The sequence below is a fragment of the Simochromis diagramma genome, unplaced genomic scaffold, assembly GCF_900408965.1.
Source record: "Simochromis diagramma unplaced genomic scaffold, fSimDia1.1 OVJJ01000293.1, whole genome shotgun sequence".
In the NCBI taxonomy this organism is placed as follows: Eukaryota; Metazoa; Chordata; class Actinopteri; order Cichliformes; family Cichlidae; genus Simochromis; species Simochromis diagramma.
This window is the reverse complement of record NW_024386801.1, coordinates 7,860,945-7,879,967: the sequence shown is the minus strand read 5'-3', so window position 1 is coordinate 7,879,967 and position 19,023 is coordinate 7,860,945. Positions and strand designations below refer to the sequence as shown.

At 39.9% G+C, this 19,023-nt stretch overlaps 1 protein-coding gene across 1 annotated transcript in view; it reads left to right on the top strand.

The window, feature by feature from the left end:
- Positions 1–493: 493 nt before the first annotated feature.
- The window catches only part of frmd4a (FERM domain containing 4A), a 99,434-nt gene continuing 80,904 nt past the window's right edge, over positions 494–19,023 (top strand). The window contains exon 1 of the mRNA XM_040025517.1: positions 494–1,361. Within this exon, the coding sequence (XP_039881451.1) occupies positions 1,317–1,361 (45 nt within the window). The 5' untranslated portion in view covers positions 494–1,316. The remainder of the gene's footprint in view (positions 1,362–19,023) is intronic.

Sequence of the window (19,023 nt, the reverse complement as noted above, 5' to 3'; positions counted from 1 at the left end):
TAAAACAAGCAACTCACAATGGAGACATAATCAGAATCATAATATCTGAAGCTGTGCTGAAGCTAAATCTTGAGCTCATCAGTTGAATGATTACATGATTTATGACCTTCTTCTAATAAGCTCTCTCTGCCTCTCTTTTTCATTTTCTCTGCAGACAAAGCCAAAGCCAGATGAAGATGTTTTATTCATGGCTATTATTAATGTCAAACACAGTCCTGTAAAGGTGCAAAACAAACCATTGTTCTGCATCTGGAGCAATGGTGCTTGTGAACATGACACTACGGCTCTATGTCTGGTTTGCATATTCAGTCGTGTACATTCCCCCGTTTTTTTAAGAGAGCTGAGGAGTATTCACTCGCATCCCATGCTGCCTTGCTGTTTCAGCCGGCATCGATAGGCGCGGTCTGTTCCTGCTCTCTGCATTTCCATCCCTCACTCCCCTCCCTCTTCCCCACCCACCTTCATTTACACTCATCTCAGTGAGGACCTCTCTCACCAGGGGCTGCTCTCTACGCTACATCTCTCCTCCTATCTGCATTTTCCTTCATTCTCTACCCTTGTAGAGACTGTCTATAACATCCTCCTTCTTTTGCATCCCTCTTTGCCCTTGTCTCATGCTGATGCCATATGAGGCTGGGGATTAATGTAAAGGGCAGCCCTCTGCGCTGGATCCGAGAGCTGAGGTGAACGTCTGTTTTTCCATCACAGTGGAAGAGTGCTATAGACTGGGGAGCATCACTTATGCCAGCAGGTTACATCCCCTGGAGCAGCAACGGGACAGCCTCGGGAGAAAACAGCTGCACTGAAGCCCCACGTGCATGGCTGGATGTGCTTTGTGTTGATAGATAGTACACTGAAAAAGGTAGGAAGAGGGCAGCAACAGAGGGGAGAGTAGTATTTAGCAAGACGCAAACCTCCAAATAACGGTTTTGGGGGAGGTGGGTGTGGGATTCACGGGGAGTGTTTTAAATGTGAAAGGAGGAGTTGGGGTCTGCTCTACTCTGCTCTCAGATCAAAGAACTGGAAGAAGGAGGACCGCACAGACTGAAGAGTCAGAGCGAGAGAGAGAGAGAGACTGGAGAGACTCCAGTCTCCAGAGACCACAGAATTGCAATTGAAGAGACTGTCTGCAGCACAGGGGGGGGTGGTTATAAGGACACAAAGTGAGGGAACCAATCAATGGTCTTCAGATCTTCATTTGGACAGTGTGAGCTTACTTTGTGAGTGAAGACTCAGATTAAGAGGACATCGAAGCAGGTCCCTTTAGGAAATTGGAGGCATTCCCTTTGCGCACAAATCTATAGGAGGATCCAAATATGGCTGTCCAACTCATCCCTGAATCAGCCGTGTGTTTGCTTATGGTGAGTCTCAGAGGAGTACGGGACTGACACCACTGTCTATTCTTTATTCCTTTTGCTGTTTTCTCTTTCTTTCACTGGCATGCTTTCTCTCACCATTCTCCTCATGGCGCGTGCCCATGCTGCCACTGCCATCTCATTAAAAAGGATGCTGCTTGTTTGCCCCTCCCCTTTACTACCATCTACGGTCCTTTTATCATTTGATAACTTCCTTGTGAGAGGCATAGCTCACTAAAGAAATGTGTGTATTTTCCACCCAAGTGAGAAAACTCTCGCTTTTGTCCTCCACGTGTTCCACTACTGCACTGGTCAAGTGTGGGAGAAATGGCTCACAGACTGCAGACGTGAGGGTGCGGTGTTGATCGTGGTGCCTCTGGATGTTGGAGACAGTTTAATTTAGTATATATATGTATCCTATGATTAAGCCCGCGAGCAACGACCTAAGGTTTATGCCTTCAGTGCAAGCAGATAAGTTGCTAAACTGAAGTGTTTTCTGTTTTGTGCAAGGTCAGCATGTGAACACTGCCAGTATACAACACTGAATCAAATCAATTTCATATTATAGAGCGAACAGTTTTGCTGCAACCCATGGGATTTCTAGGATCTTGTTAGTGTTGAACCCAGTCTTTTATTGGCATGAAACAGACTGGCTTGGCTCACGTGGTTCAGATCTGGCCATAGAGAGTGATGCAATAGAAATACATAACATAAGCTAAAAATCCAGTAAACTCCACTTGGCCCTCTGTCCAGCCTAACTGTGAAACAATGGCGCTGCAGCTTTGCTGCATGTGTTCATCCTATGATAACCACCAATGAATGACCGTAAAATCTGTATGGAGGGTGACTTCTTATAAAAGAGTCTGTTCTGCTCATTTTCATTCTATAGTGTTGGCATTCTGCAGTCCCAGGGGGAGTCATGCATCGCTGCACTACCTGCTATCTCCACCTGTCATGGCTGTCTGTTACTATGGCAATAGGCCATGCAGTCCACTTGAAAGAGAGGTGGTCGTAAAAAAGGACGAGGGCAGGAGGAAAGTGCAAAATATGATGGACAGGCAAAGGATGGAAGGGGCAAAGCATGAGGATTTGAAAAGAAGATGAAACAAATTAGCCATGGAAAAGTCAAAGTAAGCTTTTAGCATCATCATGGCGATATACTGCAAGAAATATAATTACCCTGATGATGGTTTCCATCAAAATGGGATTTGGGGCTTTGGGGACATAACTTCGGGCATCATCAGATCTGAAGCAGAGAATTTGTGTCCTTTGACTCCACATTTTACGCTATTTTGCTGCAAGTATGCATTAGCATAGAAGGTGTTCCATTATAAGTGTTCCTGCTGTCATAAATGACAGGCACAAAAAGCTTTGCTGCCATCCCAGTTTCACAGCCTCTCTCACATTTGTCCTTGATGTCCTACATCCACAGTCTTCTCACCTTTTAGATCTACTCCCCACAAGCTTACCAAAATAAGCTCACCTTGACATGTATACCACTTGCTCTTTTGGCATTTTCTTTGAAAAATATTTATTGATGACTGTAAAGCTGATCAAACATATGGACTAACGTGTCTTAACTCTGATATTTGAAATTTTCCCATATCTCATTTCAGAGCTCAGTTCACAAAATCTGTGACATTTGCATTCATTCTGTGAACCCATCTTATTTATTAATGGGAGTTTAGCAGCTATGTGTGTGTCTGCATGCTCTTGTGTGGCGTGAGCCGAAATATTAATATTGATCATGCTTCCTGGCTCTCTGTGTATTAATATTTTAGGTGGTTAGGTGATTATCTGCTGCAGTAATTACTGGCAATGCTGTAAATTATTTCCACAGACAGCACAACAAACAAGTCACATCAGAAACAGCAAAGTCAGACAGATCTAATAGATTGACTGAATTAAATCTATAAAATGTTATGGCTAGGAGGAGAAATGTGCAGGGCTTCATCTTCTTGGTTTGTTTTATAAATATAGAACTAAACTCTGGGATATCTTTTACTAGATGCATGTATGTGCATAGACAGTGCTTGCTTCTAATGAGCATTCGTTTTAGAGTAGAATGAAAAGAATCAATGGCATGACTGATTCCAGCTAAGATATCCAGAGAAATGCTGCCAACTAGTACTGAAATAGGTCATAAACTACATTGTATGTAAAGGCATTAACAGGAATTTGTCTGTGAGCTTCATTCCTAGCCTAAATGGGAAATACTGGTTCACAAAGCTAGTTACTCTTTTGAGCCCGCACGTGCACATGTTCTTACGCTTCCCAGTAATGTGTGTATCCACAACTGCACGCTTGTTTTTGTACTTTAAATCAGAATTGGCACAAGCACTAGTCTTTGCCACAACACATACACTGAGCTGATTAGCTCTGCTCTGGCTCTCTCGCTCAGAGAACCCCCCACCCCCCAGCCTCTCCAAGCTCTCGGAGATGATGGAGAGGTGCAGAATTAAATCCGAAATAGAATCAAACAACTATAGTGTTGCCTTTTAATTAGCGTAGGAGAAAAATAAGAGCAATAATTAAAGACTAAATCCACCCTCAGCGTAAGCGCCAGTCTCAAGGTTTAGGTTTTGATGCAGCTAATCCCGGATTTATCATAAATTCCATGTGATAAAGTGTCACATGGAATTTTACTTCATGAAGAAAATGAGGCTGACAAAAATGGGAGCACAGTTTGCCCCAGTGTGTTCTGCTCTGATTCATTCATTTTAATTTTAGAGCTCTCCCGAAAGAGTGGTTGTCTTTTTCCATATGCAAGGGCAGCTGATCAATATGCATGTTGCTATCTGTTACACTGGACCTCACAAAACCCAGCAGCAAAAAACCAGGGCAAACTAGTATCTTGACACACAGACAACCTAAATGGATTATCTTCCTAATGCTGGAGGGGTCTGCTCTGCATACAGTGAGGAAACACAGATCACTTTTTTTCAATGTCCACAGCTGCATATATGTGTTAGAGGTCTTCTGATTCTTGCAGGGGGCAGTAAACATCTATAAAAGCTGCACATCTGTTTTTTAAATGGTAAATTCATGTTGATAACTTCATAATGCAGCTTTTATTTATAGTCAGGTAAGTGTTTAACTAGGGACCTGTAGCTACACAAAAAGAGAAACTCCAAAGCACAGACCTCATGTCGCCCTTCATGTCGGTGCCCATGTGTCTTCATTACTGTCCTTCATTCAATTATCCTCTCACTGAGGATGGAGGCCAGATGACCTAGTGTGATCAAGCCAGGGGATTCATTCAGCAATAATCAGATCACTGCTCGATGATGTGATGTATCAAGTGGGTGTGTGTACGTGCAGTTTAACTGCAGTGTCCATTCAATATATTTATTTATCCCTGCAAAAACCTGCAATTAAACGCGTGTACACTGTGGGTTTTTGGAAATTATTTTTCCCAGCACTGGATTACTAGGTCGCACTTTCCATTTTTGACGCAGGCGACAACAGAAGAGCAAGTGTACAAATGGAGGAGGGCTGAAGAGCATGGGGGAGGGTTAGCAGAATGACATCATACTGAGATAATTGATTACTGCCCTGCAACAAAGGCAGAGGGGCATAACATTTGGTGTGTGTATGTGTGTTTCTGTATGTGGCCAAAATGTCAACACAACTGCTTGTATCTCTGGTACACCTGGCTGGGAAATGCACAATAGTTAGCAGTTAATGAAGTACAATTCTGCAGTTTCTGTGCATTTTGTAAGAAAATAAGCTTGACATAATTTTAAAACTACCTACAATCCACACAAAGGTGCTTGTTTGTAAAAGCACACATAACTATAAACCACACAAAGACACATACTGTCATAATGCTGCGAAGACAGAAAGTAATGTCCCAATGAACAAATTTATAACCTGCACAGATTTGAAGTTCTTATTGGTGATTAGTATGAACAAGAAGCAGAGGCACAGATGGCATCCCATTACTGCTATTCTTTTTTATTGATGCCTCACTATCTTCCACTTTATATTCCTGTCTGCACGCTGTAGGCTACTCTTGCCTACTTTTCCTGCACCACTTTATTTTTGCTTATTTGTTTAGTGCTAGTTTGTCTGTAATAATATAAGAATTTGTCCTTTTACAGCCGCAGTCTGGCTGCAGAACAGTCATGCTTGAGTGATGTTAGGAACCAGTACTGCTGATGTCAGCTAACTAAATCTCTGGAGTTGCTGCAGGAAACACTGCAAGAAACAGTTTGACTCTAAGTTGGATCAAAAAGCCCTTTTCAAACCTCTTTACACCACTGGTGCTACTTTTCACTGTATTTATACTTATTATTCTTTTGGAAGTGCAAACACTGGATTAAAGTTGGTTGTTTTAAAAGCCTATTTTGTCCGTAAATAAATGTAAGAAAATCATTTGTGCACAAAATTTGATGATCATAAAACTGCAGTTTGTTGATAAGTGTCATCACCATAAACACCATCAACATATGACAAATTACTTAATTAATTTTGGACTTAGTCAATGTTTCATTTCTTCAGAGCAAATCATCTTAAACTGGAATACAATTTGACATTTTGCAACATATTTAACTTCCAATTAAAAATAAAATAAACTTCAATAATAAAGACAGGAACAATTTCAATTCACTATTTTTTTTTCTTATAAGTAAAATGACCAGAATTAAAGTGCGTGTATCTCTTCCTCATATGCACAGAGGTACACAGTAAGCACAAGGTTTTCAGGTAGTTTGTGGCCTTAAGATTACACTTAGCCTTCAGTGCCCAACATGAAGTAGTAAAAAGTGAGCAAATCTGATGGAGTGGAAGAAAAATACCATCCAAGAGGAGAAATGTTTCTTAAAAATGTAAGTCCAACAATCACATTTTGGGTTAACCTAGGTTTATTGTCCTCTGATGAAGGTATTTATTTATTAATTTTATTATTTGTTGTCTTTAGCTAACTGCTTTACTTACATTAGCGGCTAACATGAGTTACAAGCTAACTAGCCTTTTGTTGCTGGGTAAGCAGGATAATCTGTTTTGAGTGTATCTGTCAAAAACAGCTGTTAAAAAAGATAAGATTAAACTATAGAAGAGTTAAATATGCAGTAAACTAAACTGGTACTGCGTGGAGTTATGAATTTATACTGTGCAACTAATCACAGTATTGGCTGATTAAGATCAAAAGAGCATCAGAAATGTCTTCTTCAGAGTGGATTTGGCTGTGATCTTTGTGGAATAAATTAATTTTCAGATGTGTTTCCCCCCCCCTTTTTTGGGTTTGCTTATTTTTGCTTTACTTACTAGCTAAGAATTTAATTATTGTAGAATGAGAAAAGGGGGAGGGTAGAGGGAAGCAAACAAGAGAAACAGTTCAAATCTCAGAACATGCATAAATGTATAAAGGTTGGTATTTGTGTGCCAGTGGCTAAAGCGTGTAATTAAATCTTCTGAACTGTTTACAGTCTCTTTAAGGACTATTGATGAGCTGCAGAAATTAACTGACTTCGCCATAGTTTCAATTAGCATTAGTAGTGGTCTTTGTTTCTAGCCAGAGGAAGGTCTCAGGTGTGACTGTTGGAAGTGTTTGCAGTAACAGCGTGGTGTTTGCACTGCATCTTAATGTATGCTGCAGCCTCTCAGTGATGTGTGACAGCATTTCTTGAGAACCTAATGGCTGCCAGGTTATCAGCTGAGCTTAGCTGGTGCAGGTAATGTGAGTGAGGGGTTAAGGAAACTGCCATTAATGAGCACCAGCACGCACCCGGCAGATGCTCATCACAGTCTGCCAATCCTTCCCTGTGCTGTGGCTCCCTGCCTTCACCCTGATGCTTGTTAAAGCTCTCTGTCTCGTTGTCAGGCTACCTCTTCAGGTGCATATCTGTGCAGTGAAATTATCCAGGCTTTCTAATTATGGGTTACTGCAGTGCATAGAACGAATATGGGATGAAACGTGTACATTGATTTATATACTCACTCATGACATAACATGTGGTCTCTTGAATAAATATTTAAGAGCAAACAAAATGCTTAGATCCTGCATCAGTTTTAAGAGATTCCCCTTTTGACTATTGTTGACTTGCAGGATATTGCTTTCAGTAAAGTGCATATAAGATATCCATCTGATGACTGCCCTCCTTTAAGAGGTCAGGATGCTGTGGAAAAAATCCGGGCAGATAAATGAGAGATTTCTGTTTGTACTGGTGCATCGAGACACAATAAGCTCAGTATGGAGCGTAGGGCGTGAACCGTGAGATAAAGGTAAAGTGAGCTGGATTTGAATGTTTCATTTTTTGCTTATTTGCATGTCAGTTTCAATAAAGTGAATGCATAAATAATTTTCCAGGGCAGTGGCAGTGTCACATTCACAAGGTGCCACCTGTCATGTGAGCCAGGATGCAGGTTTAGGGGAGGGGCAGCAGGATGGCACAAGAGGCGGGGAGTAACAGAGGCACCAGGCGGTCTGATTGGCTCACCATCTGTCTCTGGGACCGAGCAGATGTCTGACTAGAAAGACCAATCTCGATTTGCTTCCAAGTTCACTTTCTCTCCCTTTGTGTGGGTGTGTGTGTGTCTGCTGCTGTGAATGTGACTGCCGTGGGTCATGGATGTGTATATTTGTGTGTGTGTGTGTGTGTGTGTGTGTGTGCTACAACGTGCATGCATCTGACATTTCACACTCTGGTTGACACAGGTCCCAGAGGGGCTGATTGTCTTCCATATGGAGTGAGTTAACATAGAACAGGCCCTTGTCATAATGAAGAGCTGTCCTGTTAGCAGCACTTACAAGGTAGGCATGAAGAGAAAATATGACGGGTGAGTCACTTTGTCATACATGTGCAAAGTAACTCACCTGTCACGTTTTCTCATCATGCCTACCTTGTAAGTGCAAGGTTATGTTAGGTAAACTCAGGGAATATTTTTACAGCTTCCTTTTTGCTGCTCCAAAAGAGAAGGAATCATTTGAAGAGCCCTTTGTGTAAAATGAGAGATATATCATCTTCATCTGGGTCAAATTATACATGCCAATCCTATGGAAAGTCAGCAAAACACCCTACATTAATAAAGCAACAACCCTGAAGAAGGCAGGGTTTAGCTACTATAGAACAGTGATGGTTGTTGGGCAGGACACAGATCAGAATTGTTCTAAAAACCACACTTAGTCATGGTTTCAGTATATTTATTTATAACAAAAAGCAGTTGTCTACCAGTGAAGTCCTTCAATTATATTCAGTTGATCCAGTAATAACAGAAGGCTTGATTAGCTCCATTTTTGTGCTCAGCAGCCAGTTTGATCTCATAATTCTCTTCTGTCCGTTGTTGCCGTGATACATCGGTTGCAGCAATATTGGAAACAGAGATACTGGTCCATCGTTTATAGAGATAAAGTCGCAAGGTTTGTCATCCAGGAGACTGAATTGTGTTCTGTTTGACACTGTGTTTCCACTCACTTGTAAATTTTTCTCACTGGTTTAGTTTAAACACCAAAAACCTCTCGGTTAAATTTAGGAAAAGGTGCATGGGCATTTAAAAAGTTTTAAAATGCTCCTGCACCTCATTAGCACAGCATGTTGGTCCTTGCATGTTTGTGTGTTTAAATGCGTTGCAAAGGGTTGTGCACTTTAAAAGTGTCCATAAAAGCGTTCTGGTGACCATGTCAAGAACGTGTTTTGGGTAACTGTGAGACTTCTTTGGCAAAATGGCTGTATTTGTTGCCTAAAACTGGTTGTTTTTGCATACCAGGAAACAGTTAATTCACAGTTTCACTAACAAATCAACTTTTTTCTTTGTACCTCTTAAATTTCTCTCTTAATGTCAGAGTGCCTCTTATTTGAGGTTTTTTTTTTTACCGTTCTTCTGGGTCCTCTCCATCTTTTAGCCATGTCTTGACCCACTTAGCCCACCTGAACCGCATCAACATTTCTAACAAAATGTGGCATGACAATGTTACTGAAAAGCAGTGACTTTAAAATAATCAACGACAGCATCTGTTTGCTTTTTAATGTAAAACGTTAACTGTTTGGTTGTGTATATGCCAAACTTCATGTTGCCCATGATGAACTCACAGTAGCTGTGGAGATGTTTGTCTCCTTGTTTAATAATATTTTCCTGCTGGCTGCTCAAATTGGCGAATGGTAACTTTGCTTTAAAGAAAAGAAAAAATAGAAAAAAATGGGTGTATGGGCAGTGAAACCAGGAACAAATCACCAACATCCTGTTTTCAGCAAGAAATAGAAGACTTTCTGAGACTTGAGAAACTCTTTGCTTTGTGTGTACTGCAGTTTATCTATGTGTCAGTGTTCAGTTCTTAAAATATTCCATGACAGTCAGATGTAACTGAATCAGCACACCCCATCAGACTGACTTTGCTGCGTCTTTCTTTTTTGTCTCTCGCTTCCACAGACATATGACCTTGGTTGTCCTAGCAACAGTCATCTTATCCAACGCTTTTTGAAAAAAATCTTTATTTCTCTACGATTAATTTCCAGTGAGATGTTTGTGATGTAGAATATATTCAAAACAAAACCTATGTAAACTTGAGGATCATGTTTATGTTTCATGTCAAGGCTTACCCAGTATAGCAGGGTAACAAACAGGATATCCATTTAAGGCACCATTAACAATGACTGGTCTCATTTGAGTGGGTATTTGAATAAGGTTTTGAATGTGTTTCAGACGGTTTAATTATAAGGTGGGAAGTTGAAATGCGAAATGTCATTTCTCCCCACCGTGCATTTATTGCAATATGTTGAAATATGTTAATGTTAAAAAATATGTTATGTTAAAATGCTCAGTGCCACCAGGTATGTGTTCTTGCTTTTCTGTGAGGAGCAACTGCATGTGTAGTTCAGTTAAGAGAAGTAGCAGAACAGCTATACAAAAGCAGAAAGTGCAATTTCAGTGCATGATCTTCCTGTGTGAAAAATGATGTAAACTGCAGAACTAGGTGTTGAGAAATATTAGCAGAAGAACAAACACACATGCTGCAACAAAATTAGTCAAGACTGTGTTACAGAGTTTCACATATGACCGACAAAATCTTTGATTTAACTCCCTGTGACCCTTAGAAATGTCATGATTTAGGTGCGATGTTCATTAACTCACTGGGTGTTTTTTTTTGTAATGATATGGTAATAGCTTACAGTACAAAAAGTGCCTGTGTGTATATGTGCCTGTATGGCTTTATGGTCCTAAACAATGAAAGCAAGACTTTTGTTTAACCCACTGAGTTAAAGCTGAAAGTCTGCACGTCAATAACATTTTGATTGTGTGATTTCACATCCACTGTGGTCGTTTAAAGAGGCAAGATTGTCAATTTATCCAGATATTTATGGACCTGAATGCATTTTACAGCTAATTCTCCATGGAGCAGGGGTAAAATGAAAAAGATGAAATAGCAGAGCAGAGCAAGACAAAGAGGGCCAAGCTATAAACCTTTCGTTTTTCTGCCTCTAGAGGGAGATAAAGACACGATAAAGCCTGTTTGAAAGTCTCACCTTTACTCCAACGTACCTCTTGTCATTGTTGCCAAATAGCTCAGTGTTTGTCTTATCTGTCCATAAAACTTGCATTCATTTTGTATGCATTTGACATGTCCACGTGGGCATCTGCAGATTTCTGCATATTGATGTATATTTCACTTAACTGTGGACAGTGACCCTGGTGTTCATGCACTAGTTCCAGTTCAAGGCAGGTATGAGCCTTAGTGGTTCCAGGGTTCTTCCTGAAGATCCTAACCAATTCCCGCTCATCGGAGGGTAACAGTTTAGGTCTTCTTCCAGGCCTTGGCAAAATGATGGCTTCTACTTACATATAGTGTTTTTAACTGATGATCTTGTATAAATCTGTGAGTTTCCTTGTTAGATCCTAACTGAGTTCCTTGGACTTTCCAATTGTTCCGAGTGTTAGTCAGTCTAATGAGTGCTGTCAAACAAAACCATTTTATGTTGGCAAAAAGGACCTACCAGCTGTAGTCAATCATGATCACTAATGAGAAGTTAATAGGTTCAGCAACAATTATTAAATGTTTTTAATGAAGTTAACATATTCAGGTATGAAAACTATTGAAGATGTATGCTGTACAATCATTTCCACCCTGGCCAAATTCAAAGTTCTGACCACAACTATATATCTAATATAAGATCTATGATCATTTGTGCTTTTAAAATTGTACCGTGCATTTTGCAGTTCTTAATGCATCCAGGAGCCTGCAGGAAGTGTTGTATTCTGGTCATCTGAGCACACCTGTCATTACATGCAAATTCAGCCGGTCAGAGAGCATTAAGTCAATAGTAATGTTTTATTATTGCAAATTATTGTAAAAGGTGTGTACCCATGAGCTAGTTCATGTTTGTGCGCACACACAAAGAGAGTAAAAACAATGTATAAATGAGGTTCATAATAGGCTGTCATTCTGCTATGGCTAAATCAGGATTATGTAAGCAAGTTACAAAAATATGAAACTATAATAAACTAAACTTACAAGATGTGTAATTAGATTATGATTACACTGTTAATGACTGTCTTTGTAAGGGAAACTTTATTTGACCAACAGAGGATGCATTTTATTTGCTTGAACAATTTGCATAAAGGAAACAAGAGTATTTTTGAAATTTAAAAAATTGTGGCTGCATCCATTTGTAAGTGAAAATTTATGTATGTTTATCTGTTTTGTAATTTAGTTAATTACGGTTCTTATTACAACGATGTCCGGTAATTTGTATTCAGTTCATTTCAAACTAATGCACAATTTCCACCCAGAGCTATTAGCTGAAAACTTAAGACCCAGTCCTGCTGATCAGTGATTGATATCAACACTGACTGACGTTAACCAGCCTAATTCCCTCAGTCATGTATAATATTTAATACATATATATATATTATTTAGTACTGAGGGAATGTATTACCCAACAGGCACACGGATGACGGGGTGAAGGATGAATTTACTTACTGTATGGATTCCTAATGGTTGTAAAATAGTGTGTTAGTAGTAGTGTATATGCAGTATATGTAAATTCTTACATTCATCTTAAAAGTTGTCAGACTTGCCAGAAACCTGCTCCAAACTTTGTGCGTTAAAGGTTGACATATACATATAGTATAGGAATCTTTCTCCCTGAGGCCTGTCATGTCTTTGTGAGTCTAGATTTTTCATCTCATAGTGTGTAGTTTTTTATCACAATTTTTCTTCATTTAGTTGTTGTTAGTTAAGGCAGGGGAAATCTACTGTACTGTTCAAAAGTCATGAGTAGCCCCTCATGTGTATATATTTTGCGACCAAGGAGCCAGAGATTCTTGTAATTTTTAAAATTTGGCTTGAGCAGTAGTTCTCCCGGCTTTCTGAAAGTCTTGCAAAGTTTTTCTTTGGACATTAGCTGCTGCTTAACCACTTAACACTGACCTATGAATCATTCAAGCATAAAAAAGGCACCTACCTCAAGGAATGAACCACTGTTCTATCTATACATAACAGACAGTATGGAGACAATAAACAACAATTTTTAAGTTGTATTCTTGGGCATTTTGTTACTAGCAGCCCATTACAAAAACACATAACCCCAGTGTGACGGGCATAAGGTAATATTTTTTTTCCACAAACACAGGGATCCCCAGAGCAGTTAACTGAAAACTTAGGATATCTTCGGATATCTGAATGTGTCCTTAAATAATTGAGGAAAATGGACAAATAGAGGACAAAGTAAGAAGTAGCAGGCCTAAACACAACATTGCATCGTTTACCCATTTTACAACATAAAGAAATGAGAGATAGGTAGTTCTAAATGTTTTATTTAGTGAGTTTGCTTTGCAATAGGTGGAATTTCTCTTTACTCAATCATGGTGCAAAACCCATGATGTAGGACTTGTTTTATTTTGTAGGTATTTCATGTGTTATACCTTGCTGCTTGAATAAAAGTAAATCAGTAGCATTTTTTTTAAATAAGTTTCTTTATCACATCCTAGGAGAATGGAGTAATCGCTCCTAACAGTAGCTCATATGAAGATTTATATGAATTCATGCTATTACAACAGATTAATTGTGATATAATTATTTTCAGATCAAGATAAAAGAAAAAGATATACGAAGAATTGGAAATGCTTTTCCATGAAGTGATAGGATCTCCATCACATTAACATGGAGATTGAACTGTATGTTCTTTTTCATTATCCATCATATCTTTATTGCAGTTATACAGCATTTTAACAAGGTATTTGTGACATTTCTAACAACCCAACACCAAGAAACTAACACAAATTTGCCTTTTGCCCCCATTCTGCACACAACAGTCTGACTTCCCAAAGAACAAACTATCAGAAAGCTACATGATTAAAACTTCTTTTCATCAACTCAGAAAATATAAAAAGTAATTTTTTTTACTTTAATCATGATTACAGCTTTAGCAGTAATCAACTTTTTCAAACAGTTTGCTATTTGTTGTGTCATCAAATACAAGCGTAATGCTTAGCTTTCAACCTCTTTTTATAAAGAGGGCGCATTTTATTTGAATATAGGAACTGCCAGCATGTTTTATTAGAGTTTCTTCAGTAGAGGGCAGTGTTTGATTGCAGGTGAATAATGCATCACTCCTGGTACCTGCTATACTGAGTGTCTGGCCATGCTTTGGGCATGTGTTTGAGTGTACAGCGTGTGTCAGGAATATCGAAATAGGTCACATTTCTGTGAGTGTCTTTGCCTGCAAAAGGAGTCATCATGGCAAAACTGCAAAGCCGCACACTTCCTCTGAATAAGAAAAGGCTTTTCATGAACCGGTATGAGTAATGGTGACACATGAATGTAGATGATGAGTCTGTACAAGCAAAGCCTGACACACAAACACCAAATTAACTGCGGTCAACTCTCCACCATGCTGTCACTCTCTGTGTATCTCTCGCTCTCTCTGCAAGGCTCGGTGTGCTGTCTGCAGAGAATGCTGGTTGCCCGTGACGACGGTTGCTAGGAAACCGTTTTGGAATGACTTCATAGCATCGGGCATGCTCATGCCATGGCTCACGATGAATAAAATCAATTCACTTTCCTTCTTACCCAAATGTGCATTTAAATAAGGGGGAAATATTGCTTGGCACCGATAACACTTCATCAGCACGCACATATGTGGTGGATAGAAAGTGTTTTCACATTAGCACATCTATGGAGGAGAAGATTCTAGGCTCCTGTGAGATGTCTTGTGGAAAAAAACGTGAATATAGTCCAGCTGATGCCTATGTTGTTCTTGTACAACACATTTCCAATCAGTGGTCCCACAGAAGCTGCTTTTTTTCCCGTGCATAAAACTTGGAGAAATGAGGCTGATTGAATATTTTCACTCTCTTTGTCTCTCGCTGCTATTCTCTTATGCCCACACTCCCTCAATCCCGTATGTCCTTCGCCTACAAACCCCTGCTCACATTACCCTCTCCCATCCATCTTTCTCCCTCCTAATTCTCTGTCTCTCTGCAGTAGTGAGATAAGATGTTCGTCCCTCTGAGCTGTGGTGAGGTGTGAGAGAAGAGAAGGGGCTTCCCCCTCTTCCTTTAACTACCTCCAAGGACTGCAGGCCAATGAGGGCAACCACACATATCAAATGTATGCGTCTGTGCATGTTGGTGCAGGGTAGTTTCTGTTTGTGTGTGGGTGTGGGTGACTGCGGATATGTGTGTGTAAGGGCATATCAATGTGCAAGTGCAGCATGTTTCTAGGGATTGCTGTTTAATGAACTTTAGATTAGATGTCAGACATATTCCCTCTGGCAACAATCAACCTGGCGCTCTTAAACATGGCCAGAACCCTTGGCACACCCCAATATATAACAGTAAATCTCAACCTTGGCCATGACTGGTGACTCTAAATAGCAAAAACCAATTGCACTAACATCTTGTTGAAAGCAGAGACTAACGCCTCAGTTCTCAGATGTAAAGTGTGTATGAGTGCGTGTGTTTTGTGATGATTTTACTCTATTTCAATGCTTAAATAATTCCTGGACTAATCCTTTTACACCAAACGTTTACCAAGAGTGAACAGTTTAAATATTTAATGATGATTATGTGGTTAGTAGATTAATGCAGTAATCAACACTTCATTGGCTTACTATTTTAATCCCTCAGACACATACCACATAGATTTGTCAATATTAATTTACGAGATTGCTTTTTTGCCTCTTTTGAGGCTTAATGTGGAGGCAGAAATAAGAGTGGAAGGGTAAAATTCAAGGGATGATACTGATTTTTCTATCCTAGGATTATCATGCATAGAAGCTGTTGACTGAAATTTACACCCAACATGTGAAAACCTGGAGCAGCGGGTCCCAGTCTGCCAGTTTTTCCATCAGACCTCCCACAGTATTGACAGTGATTGTTAACAGGGACACATCTTATCTCTCCAACTCCCTACTGAGCCGATTCTGTTAGTCTGTGTAGACAAGAAGTCCCTGTCCACCTTATGAGAGTCAGCAGCAGCTTACTCTCTTTTGGCATTGATTTAGCTGTTGTTGTGTGACAGGGTCACACATTGACTTATAGGGTCTTCTGTTGTCAGCCAGATGCCCGGACACACAGTGAATAATGATAAATATTAGGGGTGCAACGATACACAAAATTCACGGTTCGGTTCGGTTCGATACTTTGGTGTCACGGTTCGATATTTTTTCGATACAAAAAAATGTTCATGCATTTTTAATTTGTCATTTATTAAAATTATAAATATATATTTTAACTCAAAGGTACAGTTTTTAAATTTAACCCTAACCCTTGTGCGTGTTTTTTATTTTGACAGCGAATGCGCACCTGCGGACCACTTATGTGCAGCCCTGGTTATTTAGCTCATCATATTGCAGCCACAGAAATTCTTTTGTCCATGAAACCATAAAGCTGCACTTTCTTTTTGCCTTATAGTCTGATTTGTCATAACTTCTCCGTTTTGTGGTAAGCTTTTCTTTGGCTGTCACTTCTTCACCCTGACCTGTCTTATTTGGCTCAGCAGAACTGAAATGCTTTTACACGCTCACTCACATAAGCTCAGCGATTCTCTGCGCGATCAACCTCTCACATGTTTAAGCTTGCTGCGGGAGATTTCACTTGTCATGTTTGCATAGTAAGCTAACGATTAATAAGACGATGTCAGAGGAATTGGTGCACAAATTATCATCACTCACAGATCAGTGCTGTCGCTCTCTATACACAGTTCGCACGATTGCAAAGTGAAAGCAAAAAAACAAGCGCAAATTCAAACGCGACTTCAATATGTCACATATTGACAGTGGCTCACCGATGCCAATGACATAATTACCCAGCTACATTTCTGAAAGAATGCAAAAGCATTGACATATATTTTTCCTACAATAGCCCGACGGGCAGGGAAGAGATAGATTTTGGTAGCCCGACTGAAAAAATCGCTAGCTCCGGGACGTCGGGCTAGCGATATTGCAAGCCCTGTATCTGATTGAGGAATCACTCATCTTTGGAAAAGAGAGTTTATTACAGAGAAATGGCTCTTTCCAAAATAAAAGCTATACTATCCGCTTCTTCTGGGCTATATTCTCAGCAGCATAAGGAGAATCATGTGCTAACAGCTGTCTAAATGACTCGGCTAAAGTTAGTAGCATGCTTGTTGTTTTTGTCTTTGCACTAGGATGATGTCGGCGTAAATGTGCAGTCATATTCATTGTGTTCCCACTAGTGCTTTCAGGTTAATCTCGTTGAAATGACCTTAACGCCACAACACGGCAAATCTCCGTTAACGAGCTACCGCCGATCGCTCCGTGCATGGGGCTAGACGGCAAACACGTTAACGAGCTAACTGCGCTAACACACTAGTTCACACCAATGTAATTGAGCATTGCATGGCACATCCAACATACTGTTTTACTTTAGTCCATGACTCGCTTACCTTCAGGGTCATACGTCACATGAAAACCAAAATAATTCCAAACGCCAGATCTGAATATTGCAAGTAGAGCTTAACTTCTGTCTCGCTAGCTTGCCCTGCGCTCTTCCTTCTGACTATGCTGTCTGTGTTGAGCGCTCAGTGGATCTGCGCTTGACAGTGCAGCCTAGGCGGAGTAGTCGAACACAGATTCACTGAGCGCTCAACACAGACAGCATCGTCAGAAGGAAAATTGATAAAATAAATTACAAATGTTGTATTGTTCGATACATATGCATACCGAACCGAAAGCACTGTATCGAACGGTTCAATATCGATACGAATATCGTTGCACCCCTAATAAATATGACTCCTTTTTTCTTTCCTTCCACTGTTTCTCTCTGTTTTGTTGTCCCATTCTGCCATGGGGCTGCCAGTCTCTTGTTTAGTGTAGTCACCTGGCTTGCTGTACCAGATAGGTTTTGATATATCCTACTATGCAAAAGTCTTGGCTCATCCTTCATTTCTTATATTTTTTTTTCTTCCAAGAAGCCAGACTTTCTTGTAATCTTTTAAAGTGGTCTTGAGGAATAGTTTTCTTCTCTGAAGGTCTTGCAAAGTTTTTTCCTGGCCTCTGGCTGTTTTTTTTTTTTTATATGATTTTTAGTCCAGTCCTCAGACACATTTTCAAAGTATTGTGATCTTTGTTTGCTGAGTCACTTAACACTGACCTATGAATCTCGCAAATATATAAAAGGCATCTAACCAAAGAGATGAAACTGTGTTGTGTCTACACATAGCAGAGAAAAGACTATTTTAAATGGAATCTTCAGGCACTTCGTTTCTAGCAGCCTGGTGCAAAAAATCTGTTCCCACTGAATACATAAAGACAGATATAAAGTAGTATTTTTGCACCAACAAGATAACTCCAAAAGAGCTATTAGCTGAAAGCTGCTTGCTGTGCAGTGTGTATTTAAAAAAATATGAGGTAAATGGACAATTTGAGGACAAAAGAAGTGCCCAGTGTAAAAAGCTGTCTACAGCAGATTAACGGTATCTAAAAGTTACATTCTCAAGAAATAGGCAGAAATCCAGTAAAGACCTGGTAGGTGAGCTGAGAGATACAGCTAAAGCTTCAGTTAATTCATCTACTGTTTGCTTAAGTCTCATCGCAAATGGTCTCAGTGGAAGGGTGGCTGTCAAAAAGCAATTCTTAAGGAAAAGAAACAGGTGTAAAAGGTACAGGTACAAGGCACATGTATGCATATTTGCGGAAGCACTGGACTGAATTTTAGTGGCACCAGTTTTTTTAAATCATGAACCCAGATTTGAACATTTTAGGGGAGGTAAGGGGAGGGGTACAATAGCGAGTGCCTACAGCCACCTGTGGACAAGTGATGGTTCGGAGCTGTATTTCAGCCAGGGATGTAGTGGATCTTATCAAAATGGATGGCATTGTGAATGCAGAAAAGCGTTTTTGCTGCACTTGCAGAAAAGTATCTGATTATGTGCTACCATGAAATACCTTCTAGCAAGTGTCTGATTAGCATTGGGTTCATTTTAAAGCATGGCAGTGAACGTTAGATTACATGTTGATGCAGTAAAAGCATACCTTGATGAAAACACACACCGAGACAATGGAACGCTTCAACATTACTGAAGAAGTGCTGTCATGCCATCAGGGAACAGAGCAATAAGCAGCCAACGTCCAAAGAAGAGCTCTGAATGTCCTTCAAGAAGCCTGGAGAACTATTCCTGAAGACTACTTAAATAAATGAGGTTACCTAAGAGAGTTTAGGCTATATTGCATAATAAAGGTGTTCATATTAAATACACACTGCGGGTCTC